This window comes from Lactuca sativa, chromosome 3 (assembly GCF_002870075.4).
Source record: "Lactuca sativa cultivar Salinas chromosome 3, Lsat_Salinas_v11, whole genome shotgun sequence".
In the NCBI taxonomy this organism is placed as follows: Eukaryota; Viridiplantae; Streptophyta; class Magnoliopsida; order Asterales; family Asteraceae; genus Lactuca; species Lactuca sativa.
This window is the reverse complement of record NC_056625.2, coordinates 256,085,249-256,107,675: the sequence shown is the minus strand read 5'-3', so window position 1 is coordinate 256,107,675 and position 22,427 is coordinate 256,085,249. Positions and strand designations below refer to the sequence as shown.

Sequence of the window (22,427 nt, the reverse complement as noted above, 5' to 3'; positions counted from 1 at the left end):
CCTCTAGGGGAACAACTGCTGATTCATCCACCAAACACCTCCTCAACTGAGACACATGGAAAGTGTTGTGGATCTGACTAAGCTCTTCAGGAAGATCTAATCGATAAGCAACCCGACCCACCCGGGCCAAAACCCTGAAAGGACCAATAAATCTGGGGCCCAATTTGCCCCTCTTCCGGAACCTGATGACACCTTTCCAAGGTGAGACTTTCAGAAGAACCATGTCTCCCACCTGGAACTCCAAGTCTGAACGCCTCCTGTCGGCGTAGCTCTTCTGCCGACTCTGCGCAGTCTGCAGTCTACTACGGACCTGCTGGATCAGTTCCGTCGTCTTGAGCACCACTTCGGTGCTCCCCATGACCCGCTGACCGACCTCGCCCCAACAAATCGGGGTCCTGCACTTCCTGCCATATAACATCTCAAAAGGAGGTCGATCAATGCTCGCATGATAGCTGTTGTTATACGAGAATTCCGCTAAGGGAAGATACGTATCCCAACAGCCCCCAAAATCCAGAACACATGCCCTAAGCATGTCCTCGAGAGTCTGAATCGTCCTCTCACTCTGCCCGTCAGTCTGAGGATGGAAAGCGGTGCTGAAATGGAGACGAGTACCCATCTCGTCGTGAAACCGCTTCCAGAATCTGGACGTGAAGCGAACATCTCGGTCCGACACTACCGATACCGGCACTCCATGACGTGCCACAATCTCTCGCACATAGATATCGGCTAACCTTTCCGCCGATATACTTTCCTGGATCGGAATAAAATGGGCACTCTTCGTCAACCGATCCACCACTACCCATATCGAATCTACTCCACGTGCGGTCCTGGGAAGTTTGGTGATAAAATCCATGGTGATGTCCTCCCATTTCCACACGGGAATATCCAACGGCTGCATCTTGCCGTGAGGTCTCTGGTGCTCCGCCTTGACCTTCCGGCAGGTCAAGCACCTCTCAACGTACCAAGCGACGTCCCGCTTCATGCAGGGCCACCAATAATCAGGTCGAAGATCTCGATACATCTTCGTCGCCCCTGGATGGATAGAAAATCGAGACTTATGAGCCTCGTCCATCAATACCTGCCGTACCCCACCCCAGTACGGTACCCACACCCTCCCATGAAGCGTCATCAAACCCCGACTGCCGCAGTCGAACGAAGCTACTCGACCCACTATCCTCTCGCACCTCTGCCTCTCCTCCTTGAGACCCTCCATCTGAGCCTCCTTAATCCGTTCCAACAAAGGAGTGATTACCATCATCCTCATACACAAATCCCGGATGGGGGCTGCCGACACCTTGCGGCTCAGGGCATCGGCCACCACGTTGGCCTTCCCTGGATGATACAGGATCTCACAGTCATAGTCCTTCAGCACGTCCAACCATCTCCTCTGTCTCATATTCAAACTCGGCTGATCCATAAGGTATCGTAAACTCTTGTGGTCCGTGTAGATAGTACAGCGGACCCCATACAGGTAATGCCTCCAAATCTTGAGGGCAAATACAACTGCCCCCAGCTCCAAGTCGTGGGTAGGATAATTAGCCTCGTGAGGCTTCAACTGTCTCGAAGCATAAGCCACCACATGGCCTCGCTGCATCAACACTGCTCCCATACCTGTGATCGAAGCATCACAATAGACCACGAAATCCTCAACACCCTCTGGCAAGGTAAGGATCGGAGCCTCGCACAATCTTTGCCTGAGAGTCTCGAACGCCGCCTGCTGCTCAGGCCCCCAACGAAAAACTACCGACTTCTTGGTCAGTCGGGTGAGCGGCACTGCTATCTTGGAGAAATCCTGAATAAATCTCCGATAATACCCTGCCAGCCCTAGGAAGCTCCGAATCTCAGATGGAGACTTCGGGACCTCCCACTGCATCACGGCCTCTATCTTGGCCGGATCTACCAGAATACCCTTCTGATTAACGAGATGCCCAAGAAACTGCACCTCGCGTAACCAGAACTCGCACTTGGAGAACTTAGCGAACAGTCTCTCCCTCCTCAAAGTCTCCAGCACCTCCCGCAGGTGCTCCTCGTGCTGCTCCTGCGTCTTGGAATACACCAAGATGTCATCGATGAACACTATCACTGACCGATCCAGCATCGGTCTACACACGCGGTTCATGAGATCCATGAACGCGGCTGGGGCATTGGTGAGCCCAAATGGCATCACCACAAACTCATAATGACCATACCGGGTCCTGAAAGCAGTCTTCTGTACATCCTCATCCCTGACCCGCATCTGATGATATCCGGAGCGTAGATCGATCTTGGAGAACCAAGACGCTCCCTGAAGCTGATCAAACAAATCATCTATCCTCGGGAGTGGGTAACGGTTCTTCACCGTTACCTTATTCAGCTCCCGATAATCAATACACATACGATGCGACCCGTCTTTCTTCCTCACAAATAGGATCGGCGCTCCCCAAGGCGAACTGCTTGGTCGAATGAAACCCTTGTCTAACAGCTCCTGAAGCTGTGCGGACAACTCCTGCATCTCAGGGGGAGCAAGTCGATATGGTGCTTTGGCTATCGGAGCCGCACCAGGAACCAGGTCAATCCTGAACTCAACCTGCCTCTCAGGAGGTATCCCCGGCAAATCCTCGGGAAACACATCCGGGTACTCTCGAACAATAGGGACATCATCGATCGTCGTCTTGCCCTTATCCCGGGCATCCAAGACGTAGGCTACGTAACCGGCGCAACCCTGCTGAACGTAGCGCCTCGCCCTAGCGGCGGAACAAAAGGTCGGTCCTCGCTGTGGCCTCTCGCCCTGAATCGCCAACTCTCCCCCACTGGGAGTGCGAACCCTCACTAACTGAAGCTCGCAATCAATCACCGCCCCATTGGGGCTTAGCCAATCCATACCCAAAATAACCTTATTCCCTCGCAGAGGAATAGGTACCAAATCCACTGAAAACCGTTCATCAAATAACTGAAGAGAACACCCTCTGTGCACTCTGCCGACCCTCACGGTCCTATCATCCGCTATCTCAACCTCTAATGGACAATCCAGCTCCCCTGGAGCTCTACTGAACCTCTTGCTAAGCACAAGAGATACGAATGATCGGGTAGCCCCCGAATCGAATAATACCAAAGCAGAAATGCCGTTCACAGAGAACGACCCTGAATAAAACATACAACCATAAGCAACATTTAATCAATAATAATAAAGAGATAAAAGGGAAGATACATACCCGTCACCACATCAGGAGCCGCTCGCGCCTCCTCTGCTGTCATCTGAAACGCCCTACTCTTCGCCACTGGCGTATCAGCTCGGCCCTGCCGGCCGTCTGTAATCCTCAAGGTAGCAGGGGCAGGTGCAGCCACCTTCCCTGCTGAAGCTAAACTCGGACACTGGGACTTTTTATGTCCCCTCTGATTGCACTGAAAGCAAATCAGGTCTGACGCAGCAACGACAGTAGCAGGAGCCGTACAATCCCTACTCAAATGTCCAACCCGACCGCACTTGAAGCAGCCGGAACTCCCTGCCTTGCACGCTCCCTCGTGCATCTTCCCACACCTACCACATCGACCGTAGCTCGGCTGTCCCCTGGACCTATGATCCGAAACCCTGGGCTTTTTGCCCGAACCACCCGAACCCGAAACCGCCTCCGGTTTCCTCTTCTTCTCCATCTCGATATCAATCTCCCTCTCCCGAGCTCTAGCAATCATGTCGTCCAGTGTTTTGCAACTGGACCGGCTCACAAACATACGAATGTCGCTCCGCAACATCTCGTGATAACGGGCCTTCTTCATCTCCTCGTCTGCTGCATACTGAGGAACAAGAAGGGCCCGCTCCCTGAACTTGGCGGTGATCTCCGCCACTGTCTCGGTAGTCTGGGTCAGATCCTGGAACTCCCTGGCTAACTGTTGCACCTCAATGACCGGTGCGAACTCCGCTCTGAACCTGGTAGAAAAATCAGCCCAGGTCATGGCATCCAATGCCGCATCATCCCCGATGATATGCCCTACCTCCTCCCACCAGTCACGTGCCCTGTCCTTCAGGAGACAGGACGCCAATCTGACCTTGTCCCCCTCGGGACATCTGCTAGAACGGAATGCGTTGGCCACATCCGCCAACCACCTGGTACTCGCTATGGGGTCCCGTGCCCCGTGGTAGTCCGGGGCTCCACATGCCCTGAACTCCCTGAAGGTAAGGGTGCGCGACCCCATCATGGACGCCACCTCGGCACGGAAGGTGCCCAGTCTCTCATCCATCAACTCTAGAATCCCCTCCTTGATCGAACCGAAGATCACAGGAGTCTGCTCTAAAATGATGCGCGTAATCTCCGAAGAAAGAAACTCTCGGGTCTGCTCATCCATGCGCTCATCCCCTGAGCCTGAACCTGATCCCTCCCCGGCACCTCCGCTGCCGGCTGCTGGCCTCGAACGCAAAACCACCATTCTGAAACACATCACAATCACATCAGAAAACAGAAATATCTTGAGGGATCATTGATACTACAACTAGCTTCCTGGTCTTGTCTCAGCCTCTCTTGATTCGAGTACGGATCCTCTGCTTCCAGTAGTACGGGCCCATACTACCTTCCACATCTATCCGTACTTTCTTCAAGAACTGCCCTGACTCCACCAAGTCGCTTCTACTACTACTGATCTCTGCTACTTTCATCCTAGGCTTGCCCCAGGGAAACCTCAGACTTAACTCAATTAGTCCTCAGCTGCTGCAGGTCTCCTTATAATGCTAATTAACCATCACCTGAACACCATCACATGTGACGAAGATCAGATAATTCTTCAAGTAAAAGACCCGTCCCTATAACGGTTGGACTCAAACAAGAGCTGCGCAATAGGGTCAGTTCCAGCACTCTGGGATTATTCAACCCTGATCACATGTGGTGTAGCGTGTTCACCTAATGGCTAACTTCCATCACTCAGAATTCCCACAAAGCACGAAGCAGGCAGCATTCGGATAAAGGGAACATACTCAGGCAAAACTATTCTCAAAATGAGAAACTGATCTAGCATACAGTGCTAAGCTCATACTATCAGGCATAACCTAAACAGGCTATCCTACTGTTGTCTACTCAATACTAGCATGCAATACTCATAAAGCTGTAACACATAAGGCAGGCACATAAGGCATCCTCCTAGATCCTTAGTCCTATACTAGCATGCTATTCAACTGAAACTGAAACTGAACAAATAACTTGTATGGATAATTTGGGAGTACTTACTTGAGCTCGGCTGACCGCATGCACACACCTCTATCTTGTTGAAAATTCTTCCTTCCTAAGTGCTTTCAAAAATTCTTTTTTAGAAAACATTTTTACTTTTAGAAATCTTTTTATTTCCCCTTAGTTTGAGTTCAGATACACCCGGAAGTGTACCCGAATCCCTCAAACCAGGGCTCTGATACCAACTTGAAACGACCCAAAAATACGACCCAAAAATTTTTGTTTTTAATATAATCAAAACTGCAATCAGAGCATCATATAATAAAACCATACGTGATGTATTCCAAAACATGATAAAATACTGTGCGGAAAAACTATATCATACTACATCAGATCAAACATCTAAATCAATCCCAGGCTAAAGCTGAGGCGGTGGTGTGTGCGATGCCGTCATCCAGAGCTCTTCCCTTTGCTTGCGGAAGTACCTGAAACCAAAACTGAAACTGTAAGCACGAAGCTTAGTGAGCTCCCCCAAATTACCACATACCATACAGTAATATATCAAGTACATACGGGGCCTTGCCCCCTCCATCGGACCGAAGTCCGAAGCTGACTGACCGGGACCTTATCCCCTACATCGGACCGAAGTCCGAAGCTGACATCGGGCCGAAGTCCGAAGCTAACCGGGACCTTGTCCCCTACATCGAATCGAAGTCCGAAGCTGACATCGGGCCGAAGTCCGAAGCTAACCGGGACCTTGTCCCCTACATCGAACCGAAGTCCGAAGCTGACGTCGGACCGAAGTCCAAAGCTGACTGATCATAGCATAACATATCACTAACATGAACACACATAATCTTGTCTGAGCCACAAAGACATCAAACATGCTAACTACTGCATCGGATAACATCCGGATACTACTGCTAGCTAAACGGGCCGGCATGGCGGCCTTAGACCCGTTCCTACTGAAAAGGGAACTCACCTCGTAAACTGGCGGCTGAGTGTGTGTGTGTGAAAGCTACCGGCTGCTGCTTCCGAAACTCCTCGGCTACAAGTCCATGAACACACTCAATCAAATACTAAACACTGCACTTGGGGTAAAACGACTCTTTTACCCTTGGTCAAAGTCAACTTACTGATGGGGCTGACTCGCCGAGTTGGGCCACCCAACTCGCCGAGTCCTACTCTCACTTCTCAACTCTACATGCTGCTACTCGTCGAGTGTGGCATCGACTCGACGAGTACCCTCTTGATCCAAGAACTCAGATGATCTTCATCCGACTCGCCGAGTCAGATGAACAGACTCGACGAGTTGTTCTTAATCCCCAAGAAGATTGCCTTGGACTCGCCGAGTTGTATGAACAACTCGCCGAGTCCCTCCATTACTGAGTCCACTCATAACTCGCTGAGTCCACTCTCTAACTCACCTCGTAAACTCGACACTGAAGAAACTGAAGAATTCGGGACTCGCGACATGACTCGTCGAGTCGTTGTTCCGACTCGCCGAGTCGCCGCCATGCAACATATTTTTACTCGATTTCTCTTGAATCCAACGCATGCAAATGATAGATTTAGGTCCATTAAGCTGTCTTACCACGTAAAGTTTCCAACTTTACGTGCACAACCACATGAAAGAGGGAAATAAGACTAAAATATGCATAATAAGGGTAGATCCATGGCTTATAAGCAATGCAACCCCAAAAAGACAGTGGATCTGGACTCTTCAACACCCCAACACTCAGATCCAAAGGTATTTCGGCTTAATAACACAATCAAGCAAACATAAAGCTTGGAACAATCATCAAATAGCCCTTAAAAGAGCTCTAATGGAAGTTTAAGCATAAAACCAGAAGAGGACTCCGAAAATACCTGAATAAGTTCACACTTGACCTTGGATCTTGGCACTAGAACTCGTTTCCTTGCTTCCTTCTTCTTCTCCTTCTTCACCCCTTCACAAAATGGAACAAGATCACATATAAGCTCACAAGAGGAAGGTTTAGGGTTTCTCACAGTGCTCTAAGGGGGAAAGTGACGAGATGGAGGCTATAATGGGGTTTAAATAGTGAGCAAGAACCCGGGAGTTAGGGTTTCACCCAGACGGATGGACTCGCCGAGTCCAGGATATGGACTCGCCGAGTCCCCGGCTCACGCGTGCTCTCAGCCGCGACCCCACTCGGCGAGTCAGGCTATGAACTCGCCGAGTTCCTCTTGCAAAACTCACAACAATTACCAATAAATTAGCATACCGGGAACGGGTCGTTACACTACTATATGTGAGTTCGAATTTGTTTTTCATTCATGTATTGTTAGGGGTTTTGAAAATGATTTTGTTCTAATTTCTCGATTCTGTTCTTCCAATTTCTTGGGTCGACTTTCTTCTGCGATTTTCTCCTTCTTTTGACTTGCTGCAAAAAGAAAGTAGGAGTAGAAACACACCACTCAGAATCTAGACCGATAAATGATCCCTAATTAAAACCCACCAACACTTACAATCAGCTTGTAGCAAGCAATTCGAACTTTGATTTTCTTTTAAACTGATTATTTTCAAATCTATTGATACAAAGGTTGTTGGCTAAATTGATTTTCTTTCCTCACTTTTATTAATAGGGTTACCGATGTTTCCTTTCTGCTTCATGGTGGCTGTGGATCTCCTTGAGTTCTTTTAGGAGAACAGTCAAGAGAAATTTCACAAGAAATGAGAAGGTTATTGAGCCAAATGGTACTATTCAGTGGGACAAAAAAATTGATTCCATTTTTACCCTTATGCAATTAACTTACTTCCATAAAACAATCAAAGAGTAGTCCTGTAGAACTCATGTAGAACTCATGAGGTGTTTGAAAGCAGATAAAGAGTACACTTCTATGTTGGTGATTTTAGTGTCACCATGTCATTTTAAGTAACTGGAACTAACATGTGAGCTAAGGGGCTTCATAATTTGTACTCTAATATATGTACGGGGTTGTGCGGAGTGCACACATATATAAGATCGAATTAGAAGCCGGTTTGACGACTAGTCGGGGGTCTTGGGGCAGCGACCCTTTAGTGGGGTCGAGGGGCAACGCCCCAAAACCTCACCGAATTTTACATATAGGAACATAGTGGAAAATTCAATTTCTTGAGGGTGATTATGGTAAAACTAACGAAACTTGTTAGTTTTAGTAACCCTAAATCCTCATTAAATCCGGATTATCATGACTTTCTTCCAAAACAACTAATGACGGCCCAACGCTAATGAAACTCTAATCTCGTTTAATATATAAACAGTTCTTCCTCTTCAGAAGAGGGTTACGATCTTAAGCTCTCGTTTTTCATTATACTTTCACAGAATCCTCTTGCATATCTGCTTACAATTTCTATGCCTAGAATCATGAGTGTCCACTTGGATTATTCTAGACTGAATTTCTAGTAACCTAGGCATAGGGTAGAAATATTAGTTCGAAAAGTGATATCACGATCCAAGTTGGTATCCAGATCTCCACCACAAACCCTAAATTTCCCTACAGTCTACTTTTGGTCTGTGATGTAAGTTATCTTGTACTCTTGTCTTGCTTGTGACGTCCTTTTTACCTGAACTTACAATTTTCTGTTATAACGATGCTCTTTCAGTCAAGTATGCATGGATTGAGAAATCAGAACCGGTGAAATTGTTGCTCTAAAGAGGATACGAATGGACAACGAGAGGGAGGGTACAAGACACCTTTTTCTGCAAAAACAAAAAAAAAACTTATTTCCTCTACAATTGTTAAACAACTACTTACATAATTTGTCTTAAACCTAAATCTACTATCTAAATAGAGTTTTCAATAACTGTCGTTCGTGAGATCAAAATCTTAAAGAAGTTGTATTATGAGAATGTCATAAATCTTAAAGAGATTGTTACTTCTCCAGGTAAGTTATAGTCGATTTCTAATTGATCTTTTCATTCTCCCTTACTTTACATGTATACTAAAAATAAAAACGACACAAACTACTTTCTTTGTGCTTATAATGACATTTGATGTGCCATGTCATCATGTGTTCTCGTTTCTGTTGTAGGCCGCGAGAAAGATGACCAAGGAAGACCAGGCAAGTGCTTTTCTATATATCTTTTGGTTAAATGCAAGAAATAGCACTACACCTTCATTTCCTCCTAATACAAAACATTGATCACTATTATAATCTGTAGGTTTTTCTATGTACAATGTCTTAATAAGAAAAATTGAAGTATAATGGTGTAATAAAAAGAAATGAAAGCAGAATGTTGTAGTACAGAAGGAAAATAAGTTATTCTGGGTCTTATATTTTTCAATTATCAATTGGTTTTCAGGGAATTGATTTGCTCAAATATCATCTGCAGACGTAAATAAATGTAAGGGTGGAATTTACATGGTTTTTGGTACATGGATCATGATATAAATGGCCTTCCTGATCAACGTGGGATAAAGTTTTCTGTTTCATTGGAACAAGCAATCTTTTTCAAGGGTTCAGATGCCAGCTTTTCAAAGACCACTGTCAAGAAGGAAGGAAGAAGAAAGAATGCTTTCAGATCAGCCATTATTTATGGTAAGAGCAGAGTATATAGTAGAGATGTGGATGGGATGGATGCAAAGAAAGAATGATTTCAATTTCCAAGAGATGTGAAAGAAATGGGTTTACCAGGAGATCGATTTCGATTATTGTTTACAGTAGTGAAAAGGTTTGAATAATGCACACTACATATTTGTGGCCCCAAAAGTTGCAAGTTGCAATTGAGAAGTTTCAACGAAAACATGATAGATTAAAAAATTGTTTACCGAAACATATCAAACTGAATCTTGTCGATGTAAAAATTCCAGGGAACCAAAATTCTTTTTATTTCATGCCCCCTATTCTGATTCCGCCGCTTCTCCAACTCCGACGAATCTGATTCCGGCCGCCATTTCGTGTTACATTTCTACTGAGATAAACATTGCGGACGAGAGGCTTCCGCCGTCTGATCTCCTCCTCCATGATGTTTACTGTGACGACTCAAAGAACTGAAGCCGGCGGACACGGAAATTTCAGAACTGCCTCAGCATTTGTCATTGGACAAAATTTCGATTTAGAGTAAATTTCACATATGGTCCTTGGTTTCCCTAATTCATAGTTTTGGTACCAGTATTGGATTTTTGAGATGGTTGGTCCCTGTGGTTTGTATTTTTTACACCGGTGGTCCCTGGTCTATAGAAAAGACCATCTTACCCTTATTAATATGTTTTTTGTTTTTTTGTTATTTATTTATTTTGATGATCAAAAATAAGGTTTTTAACAAACTCTGTTTTGTGTGCAGGCTAATAAATTTCAGAAATCATGATGAATTACTAAATTTATCATGTTACCAATGAAAGTCAAAAATTATACGGCAAAGAATACAAGGTGTTGTGATTTCAATTTTTTGTAATAACAGATGGTCTCCTCTGTTTATGTTCTGTTTTCAGTCAGTCTAATTCTCAACTGGAGATTGCAGAATAAATTAAAATTGACCTATTTAAGAAAACATCTATCCACTCGACCCATTTGACTTTCAATAGTTTGTAATGTGTTTAATGAGTATTAATCCTCGGTTACATGGGTCATCGAAATAAATAAATAAATAACATATTAATCATCATTTTCAAATGGGTGAAGTCGTAGATAGCTATTAATAAATTGATCAAATCATTTTAAAGTTCTTGTGTAAAGTGATTCATGATTTCAAAGATCTAAAAGGTATAACTTAAACAAATAATGAAAATTCTAGGATCAATCCTTAGACCTTAGATAAAGGGTCAATAAGAATTATATTCACAAGCATTTAAAAAATATAACAAAGTATCATATTTAAAGGTGTCAAAGCCGACCTATTTGATGAAGGTCCATCCACTTAATCTTAATTGATTTACTTAGTATTAGTCATGGATCAAAAGGGTCACAAGATAAACATATTAATTGCCATTGTCACATGGTAGCTATTAGGCTATACATTATCAAAAGGATTCTTGATTTGAATGCATTCATATTTTTTGTTGGAGGGAGGTGAGGCTTTGGATTCTGGTTGAAAACGATTCCAGTTTCTCAAATAGTAAGAGATGAAGGAAGTAGATGTGAGAATTGATCAAAGTTTTTCACATACTCACATGGGCCGCCATATAATGTTAGGTTATCAAGTGAGGTTGGGAAAATTCTGTGGGCCCCACTCTGAGACGGGCTTCTTCAACCCTACTATCTGAAGCCCGTTAACAATATAGAATATCAGATTCCTGAGGCACAAATTTTCTAATGATATACATGCTTTATGATTATATTGTTGCATTGCTATCAGCATAATCTGGTCTTTCACTAGAATGCTAAACTCCTTGAATAGGATTATCATTTTGGAGGTGGAAGTCCCTAAAGGACATTACTCTCAATTAAAATGTCTGGTGTTCACAGTAGACTTACAATGGTAGTTTCATTAGGTGTCAATCAAATACTATTTGGAATTATGGAAGTTAGTTTGCTCAAAGAAAGTATAATGAGTTACTAATGTTATACATCTACCAACGAAAGTCAAAGTTACATTTACCCTGATTTCAACTTCTTGGAACAGCAGATGGAGTTCTCTGCTTTTGTTTTGTTTACAATCTAACTCTAAAACGTAGTCTCTCTAGATAAAACAAACAACCCTGCTTCAAAGTGTTAACGTGAATATTTTCCCATGAATTGGCATTGAGCCTCTCACGTATATATAATACCATAATAATACATAATGGGCTAAATACAATGTTGGACAGCCCAACCAAATACAAACTAAATATAAGATATATACATATATACATCTAACAGCCCCCCGCAGTCCGAACGAGAGGTCGCAGACGGATGTTCAGACTGGACCGAAAGTCAAGAAACAGAGTAGACGGTAGCCCCTTGGTAAAGATATCAGCGTATTGAGATGAAGAGGGAACATGAACAACACGAATCTGGCCCAAGGCCACTTTATCACGCACAAAATGGATGTCGATCTCGATGTGTTTGGTGAGTTGATGCTGAACAGGATTGGTAGATAGATAAATGGCACTAACATTGTCACAGTAAACAAGAGTAGCAGTCAGAGGAGGGTAAAAGAGCTCTTGGAGTAAGTTACGAAGCCAACTAGTCTCGGCAACGGCATTCGCAACACCACGATACTCTGCTTCAGCACTAGACCTGGAAATGGTACCCTGTCGTTTGGAAGACCAAGAGAGAAGATTCTGTCCAAGGAAGACACAATAGCCAGATGTGGATCGACGAGAGGTAGGGCAGCCTGCCCAATCAGCATCAGAGTAAGCAACTAAACCACAAGCAGGAGAAGCATAGAGTTGTAATCCATGATCAAGAGTGCCACGAACATATCGAAGGATCCGTTTGAGAGCAGTAAAGTGAGGTTCTCGAGGATCATGCATATATAGACACACTTGTTGAACTGCATAAGATATATCCGGCTGAGTGAAAGTCAAGTATTGAAGGGCATCCGCAAGACTACGATATAAGGTTGGATCAACAATAGGAGGGCCTGAGCCATCAAATTTGGCAGATGTTTCGACTGGAGTTCCAGCAGGTTTGCAATTAGACATTTTAGCACGGTCCAAAATTTCTGTGGCATATTTCTGTTGAGAGAGAAACATGCCATGACGATCTCGAACGACAGATATACCAAGAAAATAATTGAGAGCACCCAAATCAGTCATGGAGAATTTGGCACGTAAGGTGGTGATAATCTGCTGTAAGAGACCTGTGGATGAAGCAGTCAACACAATGTCATCAACATAAAGTAAAAGATAGGCTATGTGACTCCCTTTGTTGTAGATGAATAAAGAAGAATCAGATTTGCTGTTAGTGAAGCCGAACTGAGTGATATATTAAGCAAATCTGTGGTACCATGCACGAGGAGCCTGCTTGAGACCATAAAGAGATCGTTGTAATAAGCATACATGATCTGGAGCAGAGGGATCACGAAAACCCGGTGGCTGATGCATATAAACTGTTTCCTGTAAATGGCCATGAAGAAAAACGTTCTTAACGTCCAACTGATGAACTGGCCAACAATGAGAGATGGCAATACTAAGAACTGTCCGAATAGTAGCAGGTTTAACAACCGGACTAAAAGTTTCATCACAATCAATGCCTGGACATTGACTATGTCCATTAGCAACCAACCGTGCTTTATATCGAGCAAGAGAGCCATCTGCATTAAGTTTCTTTTTAAACAGCCAAATACAATTAACAACATTAGTATTTTGAGGCTGAGGTACAAGTACCCAAGTTCCATTAGAAATAAGTGCATCATATTCGTCTTTCATGGCATTACCCCAATTAGGGTCTTGGAAAGCTTCAGAATAGTTTCTAGGAAGAGGGGAGGGATTAGAAACTATGTCGGTATGAAGGTTGAGACAATCAATGGGTTTATGAATACCAAGTCTAGCACGAGTGGTCATAGGATGAGTACTAGAAGGACCCGAAACGGTGGACCGGTTATGATTTAAAGGAATCGAAGGGGCAGCTGGAGTTGCATCAATGGACGAAAGGGGAGCTGTCGGAGCAGCAACGTCGACAGGGATGTTTTGGTCGACAGAGACAACGGCGTCGTCGGTGGAGGTGTCACCAACAGGAGACAGAATAGGGGGAGACGAATGAGAATGGGAAGTGATGGTGGGATCATTAAAGAAATTGAGGGAGTCAGATATATTAAGAAAATCATAAGTGGGGGGATGGTCCGGGGTCATTGAGCCGAATGGAAAAATGGTTTCATCAAAGGTGACATGTCGTGAGATGATTATTTTTTTAGAATGAAGATTGAGACAACAAAAACCTTTATGATTAGAGGGATACCCAAGAAAGATACATGGGACTGATCGATGCTCAAGTTTATTGATTGTATTGAGGTGAGGATAGCACAGGCACCCGAACACTCGAAGATGAGAGTAGGACGGGTGTTTGTTGAAGAGTCTGTGAAATGGCGTGTTATTGTGGATAGATGTGGATGGAAGAATATTCAAGAGATGAGCGGACATATGGAGAGATTCCACCCAATAAGTGGGGGGAAGATGAGCTTGGAAAAGAAGGGTACGAATCATATTATTTAAAGTACGAAGCATACGCTCAGATTTCCCATTTTGTTGGGAAGTGTATGGACATGAGAAACGAATGTGTATGCCATTGGTGTCACAAAGTTGATGAAAGAGAGAGTTGTCATATTCTTTTCCGTTGTCACATTGAAATGTTTGAATATCGGTGTTGAATTGATTTTTGACATATGCACGAAAATGAAGAAATTTGGAGAACACATCTGATTTCAGTCTAAGAGGGTACACCCACACAAAATGAGAAAATTGGTCAATAAAAACAACATAATATTTTATTCCACTATGACTTTGCAAGGGTGAAGTCCATACATCCGAATGAATAACTTGAAAAGGAAATAAAGTGTGAGTTTTAGATAACGAGAAAGATAAACGAGTATGCTTGCCAAGTTGACACGCATGACAAAGAAATGACGAATCATTTTTATTACATGAAATGGAATTGCTAGAAATTAATTGTTTTAGAACAGGTTGACTAGGATGACCGAGTCTTTGATGCCATAATGATGAGCTGAGACTGAGAAAGACTTGAGGACTCGGTTTGGTGACTGGGTAAAGATCTCCGGTGCTATCACATCGAAGGAGGGTGCGTTTGGTGAGAAAATCCTTCACAGAAAAACCAAACTTGTCAAATTCTATAGAACATTTATTATCACGAGTAAATTGACGAACAGAAACAAGATTTTTAATAATTTGGGGAGTGATTGGAACATTTTTTAAAATAAGGGTGCGAAAAGGTTTAAAGCTAGAGTAGAGTGAGCAATTTTGGTGACAGGAATACGAGACCCATTGCCGACTAAAACTGATATATTTGAATTAGTGCACTTATGTTTAAAGGACTTGAGACTACTTGAATCGGCGTGAAGATGAGCGGTTGCCCCGGTGTCCATATACCAATCTGCATTGTTTGGGTCTTGAAGAGTCATAGTGTTAAATGTTTGCGGTAAGGTGGTCGGTTGATCCATATTATTCGGGTATTGAAACCATTGCCAGCTGTTGGACTGATTATTGGGCTGCTGAGACATGGAGAAAAGAGCTTGCTGATGGGCTAAATTCGAATTGGGCCATTGGTGTTGAGAATTTGAGTATTGATTATTGGGCCATGGGAATTGTTGAATTGGTGGAGAAGGTAATAGCCCACGATGCTGGTGTTGACCTTGAATCTGCGAGAACGTCATCCAGGGAGAATATCCCCCCCCCCCCCCAATTTTGACCGCGTGCGAAGCCTCCGCCTCCAGATCGTCCCTGCCTTCCGCTAGCTCTCCCGCCGTTCCGACCTCCCCTGCCGCCGCCACGTTGATTCCGACCACCACCTCTACCTCCGGTGGTATTTAATCGAGAATGAGAGGGGCGATTTTGGTGCTCGGTGGTGAGAATGGTTGGTGAAGATGCATTGTCTTGATGTGAGGCTTGAACGTGACGGGAGTTATCTTTTGCCATGGACCGTTCTTCAAGGGTTAACATGGAGCGCATCTCAAGGAAAGTAGGAAACAGTTTTTGATGTCGAATGGTGGTGACGACATGGGCAAATTTCTGAGATAAACCATTGATGGCATAAATAACGAGGTTTCTTTCGGGTACTGGGGATCCAATATTAGCAAGAAGATCAGAGATGGACTTGATACGTGTATAATATTCCATAACTGTAGAATCGCCAATGGTGATAGAACGAAGTTCATCATCTAATTCCATGGCTTTAGTCTCTTTATTTTCATGAAACAGGTCTTCAATAGTCTTCCAAACATCTGCTGCAGTGGCGTTGGGTTTGAGAATAGATTGGAGAACGGATTGAGAATAGATGTCTCTTGATGAACACCAAAACTTCTATTTCTCTTTGGTTTGAATCAAGTCTAGGAAAAAAGTAAATATCAGAAAATAAATCATATAATAATTTATATATATATATATATATATATATATATATATATATATATATATATATATATATATATATATATATATATATATATATATATATATATATATATATATATATATATATATATATATATATATATATATTGAGTTTGCCTTTAGAAATTATGCAATCAGATTGACAATGAGATAAATGTATACCTTTAAAATGTTTTGGGATAGCAAAATAAGTTTGCAACATCAAGGTTATCAAGAGACTGAGCCCAGTTTGAATGACTGAATAGATGCTACACAAAAAAAGAAAACTGATCTTCATTAAATTAGAATGCAACATTAGCTGATCACAAAAGAACAATCAAGTCCTTTGTAGAAAAGCTATATACCCTTTAAAATAAAAAGAATCTCTAACTAACCTTTATAAAGTCACAATTCTGGTCTATTCCTGAAACATGAGTTAATGCCTACAAAAAGTATAAAACCATAAAGATTGTGAGTTTCAGAAAAAAAAAAAAAAAAAAAAAAGAAGGTTATGATACATTGATTCTAGTATAATCAGAAGATGATTTTTACCTTTTCTCTTGTTATATGATATTTGCTGTTGTTCATGCTCATCAAAGATACAGAGCTTTAAGAAGCAGGTAACGAAGTCAAATAGTTAAATATAAAAAAGCACATAACAAAGTTACAGCTTAATTAAAGCAAGATGATAAAGTAATGTCCATCAACATCCAGCGCCTTGAAGCTATACATGTAAAACATATTATGGCAGCTACTTAGTTACACCTTTAAAATTAACAACTAGTGAGTAATGTATGCCTGCACTGCATGACATGTCATCTTTCCTAAAATGCATAAACATCCCAATTTCTATCAAAACAATTAGCTCATTTTTTTCAATAACCCTAGAAATTGCAACATTCTAATATCAAATTCCAACAAACTAATTAACAAAAGTTATAACGACATTACAATAGTCACAAGCTTAATTGCAACTTGTTCAATCATCTTAGCTGAACAGAATCGGTGCATAAAAATTTACCTACAAAATTCAAATGAAGAAAAACAGAAATTAACACAACAATGAATGCTTTTTTCGTTCATAAAGACCTAGAAGCTACCAAAAAAGATAATTGTAACATAGCTGAACAGAATCGGTGCATAAAAATGCCATACAAAGAAAATAGTAGTCTTGTCGCTAACCCTAATCTCTTTCATTGACAACACTCAATGAAAGTCAAAATGACATGAACTCTGTTTTCAACTTCTTGGAACAGCAGATGGAGTGCTCTGTTTTTGTTCTGTTTTTAATTGAACTCTCAAACATTCTTTCCAGCAAACTACTGATGAAAGCGTTGTGGTGTTAATAATTCTTGACAAAGCTTCATAGGATCACCACAACCTCCCTTTCTCTTTGGGTTCAATCTAGTCTAGCAAACAAATATCAGAAAATTAATCTTATAATAAATCGTAAAGAGTTTGACATGAGAAATTAAGTAATCAATTTGACAATGAGATAAATGTTTACCTTTAAAGAGTTTTGTAAAAGCAAAACAAGTTTGCAACATCAAGGTCATGAAGAGACCGAGTCACCTATACATCAAGATTCCATTTCAAACAAATTTGGAACAAGAAAAAATGAAGTAAATATCGGAAATCACTGTCCATATAAAGTCTTGTTTTATATCACATAAGGGTTTATCAGTCAGATGGAAACAAACCTTGTAAAGTAGAAGCAGCACCATATAAATGTCTTCCTTTGTAAACTATGATCAGCTTGATCTTTTATTTGCTTTCATTTCAAAAATCATTACATCCATCGACCTTTAATCTTTTATTGCTTGGCTGTAAGTTTAGAAAAGTGAGAAAAATAGATTTGAACTGGATCAGTAAGATATTTAAAAGTAAAATTTTGTAGATGTGCACCTCAAAAGGATAAATAAGATTTCTGTTCATAACAGTTTCACTTTCACAAATATATGGAAATGCATATTTGTATTAAGATTATATATGAAAAATTATTTGACTGAGATAAATAAATCAGTTATTTAAGTTATATAGAATGAAACTGAAAAAAAAAGTTCGAGACAAACAGAGGGTTGTACCTTTGTGTTAATCTTGTAATTACTCCTTACTCTTCTGTGGTGATGCAGGGGATAAGGGAGATGTGGGGCCAATAGGAGCCTCCTCTGCTAATCCTTTCTTTCAGATTTGCGCATCCTTCTACTCTCAATACCAGAAGTGAAGGCAACAATTTCTCTGGTAGATCTATGGTCTTTGGGCACTTCTGAATGATGAGACGTTGGAGAGAGGTGAGGTGTTGGAGTCCCGTTGAAACCGATTCCAGTTTCTCAAATCCATTTATGTAAAGAGTAGTAAGAGATGAAGGAAGAGGATGAGACAATTGATCAAAGTTTTTCACATCGTCAGACGGCCCGCCATATAATCCTAGGCTAACAAGTGAGGTTGGGAAATTCTGTGGGCCCCACTCTGAGATGGGCTTCTTCAACCCTCCTATATTAAGGTAACATAGTTTCGGAGGCCAAAGCCCACGAGGAAAAGATGAATCCATACTTGTACAATCTATTATTGTCAGATCTTTTAACGAGGTGAGATTCAGAAACTCATGGTCAGGAAATGACTCTATACCTGGACACTTTGATATATATAATGTGTTCAGGTGAATGAAGCAACTCAATTCACTGATGGATTTCAGATTTGGCCAATTAGCTATTATTATTGATTCAAGCATCTGCATTTTTGAGTTTATAAGAACCCTTGTCTTGTCTTTTCTTCCCAACTCCTTTTCCAATAGTTTCTTGCAATCTGTGATGGTAAGTGACTCGAGCTTCTGCCCTCCTCCTGCTGGGAAGGAGACGGATGTAATTGAATCACACCTTCGAAGATACAAATCCTCCATGTTATTTGGACAACTGCAATGCTTCAAGCTGTTACAATCCGATACTCCCAACTCTCTAAAAGATGTTAGGCTGCTTCCACTATTATCCTCCTCTTTCTCCCCTAAACTCACCAAATTTTCACATTTTCTTAAAGCCAACATTTTTAAATTCACAAGAACCTTGCTTGCCTCTGCTTCTGATTCCCACACGTACTTTATGTCATCACACCCTATGATGCTTATTTCTTCTACCGCCCCAAGATACCCTATTACACCTCTCCAAAGTTCATCAGTAAGCCCTGAAATATCATATATTTCCAAGTTGGTGAGTGATGAAGCTACATCAACAAGGCTTCTCAAGACACCATGACCACATTTTTTTAGTTTCAAAAACCTTAGTGAAGGCAGTGCCTCAACTTCGACCCGAACCAGATTAGGACAATATTCAATACGAAGCTCTTGAAGGCAAGGAAACGCCCCACTATTTGTTGACCATTCCTCCCACCCTGACATACTTTTAAACCGTAGGATTTCAAGTGAAGGAAAGGCAAGGTCGGTCCCAAGAAACTCCAAACCTACAACCTTCACCTTACTCATCTCACCAATAATCAGCTCCTTCAGTGATGGTAGTTGCCCTAGTCTTGGTAGAGATGTACATTCTTCACAGCCATCTATCCACACTTTAGTCAACCGACAAAAGGATGGATCCCCAATCCAAGTTGGAAACTCTATACCTCTATATGACTCAATTCCGAGTTTTTCTAGTGTGCCATTATGAGGCTTCAGCTCATTAAGGACCTCCTTTTCATGTGTCTCCGTTTGAGAAACATTAAACCCATAACCCCAATTCAACACTAACTCACTAAGTCTATTTTGTGAGATGTTCGCCTCACGTGCGTCCATTGCATTTTCCACATTTCCCAGCCCCTCAATAAAAACTTTCCCTTGGAGATTTTGTAAGTTCTTAAGCTCGGTTATTGCGAAGCCGGATTCACCTCCAATAATGATTTTGGAGAGAGTCTGTAAACTTTTCAACTGACCAATCCCTAAGGGCATCTTCTTCAAAAGCGGAGTATCCCTTATGTCAAAATGCTGCAAATTTTTAAGCTTTGAGAAGTTCTCGGGCAACTTAACTAAATACTTACAGCCAAAAACAATCAGCGTCAGTAAATTATAAAGATTACAGACGTTTTCTGGTAGATTGGTGATTTGAGTTCGAGATAGATTAAGATAGCGCAAGTGCTTCATACTATGGACTACTTCTGGTACCTCGCTTATACTAAGATCACTCAAACATAACACCCTTAACAATGGTAACTCCTGAAGTAAGTCATTGATGACCTTATTTGATAAGTAAAATATCCCCCAACTTTGTACCACCCCAACAGACAATGCTAAAAATGTTCTCAAACTTCTAGCTCCTTTGACCAACTTGAATCTTTTGTAAGCCATGTACTCTTCACAAACAAATGATATATGGCGGTGCTTTGGCAAAGCTTCCTTCCTACTGTACTCCTTCATACCAATATCTAACCTTAAAAAAAATCTCCAGCAATAGACATGGCCAAGTCATTCATGAGGTCATGCATCATAAACAATGATTTGTCATCAGAAGAATGTTGAAAAAATGACCTCGAAACCAGCTCTTCGAAATATTCGACACCCAAGCGTTCCATGGACTTCCTGGTAGTAGAGTAGTGCAAAAACCCTTCTGCCATCCACAACTGAATCAACTCCTCCTTGTTGAATAGATAGTCCTTGGGGAACAAGGAGCAGTATGCAAACACCTGCTTCAAGGAGGCAGAAAGATCATCATAGCTCAGTCTAAGAGCCGGAAGAATCTCATCTGCATTTTCTAACCTCCAAATCTCACTATCTAACAACATCTTCCATTCTTCCTCATCTTTTTTTGTCCTCAATAACCTTCCAAGTGCTATTAACGCTAATGGCAAGCCATCACATTTTTTCACAAACCCTTCGCCATGTGGTTTAAGTGTTGGATGTGAATTAAAGTTATCTACACCCAATGCATGTTGAGCGAACAAAGACAAAGCATCATCATGTGACAGACTAGGAAGTGGGACTAAATCAGCATAACCCAACTTTCTAAGCAATTGCTCTTTTCGAGTTGTCATGATAATTCTACTTCCAGGAGCCCCCACAAGAAATGGGCTCACTAACTTATCCCAATCAGCATAGCTTTTAGACCATACATCATCTAACACTATTAGAAATAGTTTGTCCTTAAGTTTCTCTCTAAGAGCTTCTTGAAGCAAATTTAAATCTGTAAATTCCTTGGTTTCCCCCGTCACAGATTGATAAATCACTTTGCTTATACTAAAGATATCGAACTCATCCGAAACACAAACCCAAGCCCTGACTTTGAAGTAATCCTTCACGTCCTTTTCATCATACAAAAGTCTGGCTAAAGTTGTTTTACCCACCCCACCCATCCCGACTATAGGGACAATGCTAAAGTTTTGACTAGACGATTCATCATGACCCCCTAACAACTTTTGAACCAATGCATTCTTATCACCTTCACGTCCAACTATAGCACGTGCATCTACCAAACTGGCCTCATATCTTTTAACTTTTGGCATTTCATATGTTATCACACTTAAACCAAGATTATTTTTCGCATCTACCAGTTCTTGTAATTTGGTGGCAATATCATCTAACTTGCCATGCATCCTAGAACTTAATGAGAAATTTGTGCAGCAAGTTGGGATTAGCTTTCTTACCTTGCTGCTGGTGGATCCAGATTTCTCGGTCAACTCATGCTCAATAGCCTCGGTTGCCAAATCGTCAAGTACATCGTCAATGTCGTAAGCCAAATGTTGGAGACCATTCAGCCATTCTTTTACAGCTTCATCGGTCAGCTCCTTCCGAGAAGCATCATAAAGGAGATTTTTGATCTGGATTAGTGACCTCTTCAGTTTCTTGAGCTCGGACTCAATTCCCTTGGCACGAGCAATCTTGTTCAAGGCTTCGGAGGCCAGCTTATCAAAGAACAATGAAAAGAAGGCAGAAACAACAATTTCAGCCATCACTAACTTATAGTGGACAGGAAAAATGGAAGCACTTGGTATGTATGTATGGTGGGGATGCAGATAAAATTAGTGCACCAAAAAGAACGACTCAGGCCATTCTTTATAGTGATTTCAGTCATTGTTCAGGTCAACACTTTATAATATCTTTTCCACCTCTTAGCTAGCTGGCTGCCAAAATGAATTTAATCACTCGTTTACTCAACAATATAGAATTAAGGGAGTAGGCTGTAGGTAATAACTCTTTAATAATTTTAATATTCTTTTTCACCTTCTAGGTAGCAGCCAGCACATGCGAATCAACCCCTTGACAACATAAACAGGGAGTATGTAATTTTTTATTTTAAACAATTTTAATAATCAGCATTTTTCCACATATCCAAAATCCAAAATATGTTC

The 22,427-nt window shown here is 41.8% G+C and overlaps 1 protein-coding gene, 1 long non-coding RNA gene and 1 pseudogene across 2 annotated transcripts; all 3 read right to left on the bottom strand.

The window, feature by feature from the left end:
- Positions 1–5,469: 5,469 nt before the first annotated feature.
- On the bottom strand, positions 5,470–10,197 carry LOC128132696 (uncharacterized). The gene is made up of 4 exons (XR_008231128.1): positions 9,906–10,197; positions 7,002–8,836; positions 6,115–6,180; positions 5,470–5,617 (listed from the first exon to the last, which is right to left on the bottom strand). It is a non-coding gene; the product is annotated as an uncharacterized LOC128132696 (long non-coding RNA).
- Positions 10,198–13,908: 3,711 nt separating this feature from the next.
- On the bottom strand, positions 13,909–16,592 carry LOC122197201 (retrovirus-related Pol polyprotein from transposon RE1). The gene is given in 4 exon segments (XM_042900736.2): positions 13,909–13,936; positions 14,029–14,945; positions 14,948–16,057; positions 16,284–16,592. Coding segments are annotated over 3 exon segments (1,383 nt in total). The 5' UTR covers positions 15,386–16,057; positions 16,284–16,592.
- Positions 16,593–16,946: 354 nt separating this feature from the next.
- LOC111883295 (putative disease resistance protein At3g14460) lies at positions 16,947–22,091 on the bottom strand (annotated as a pseudogene).
- Between the last annotated feature and the right edge of the window lie 336 nt (positions 22,092–22,427).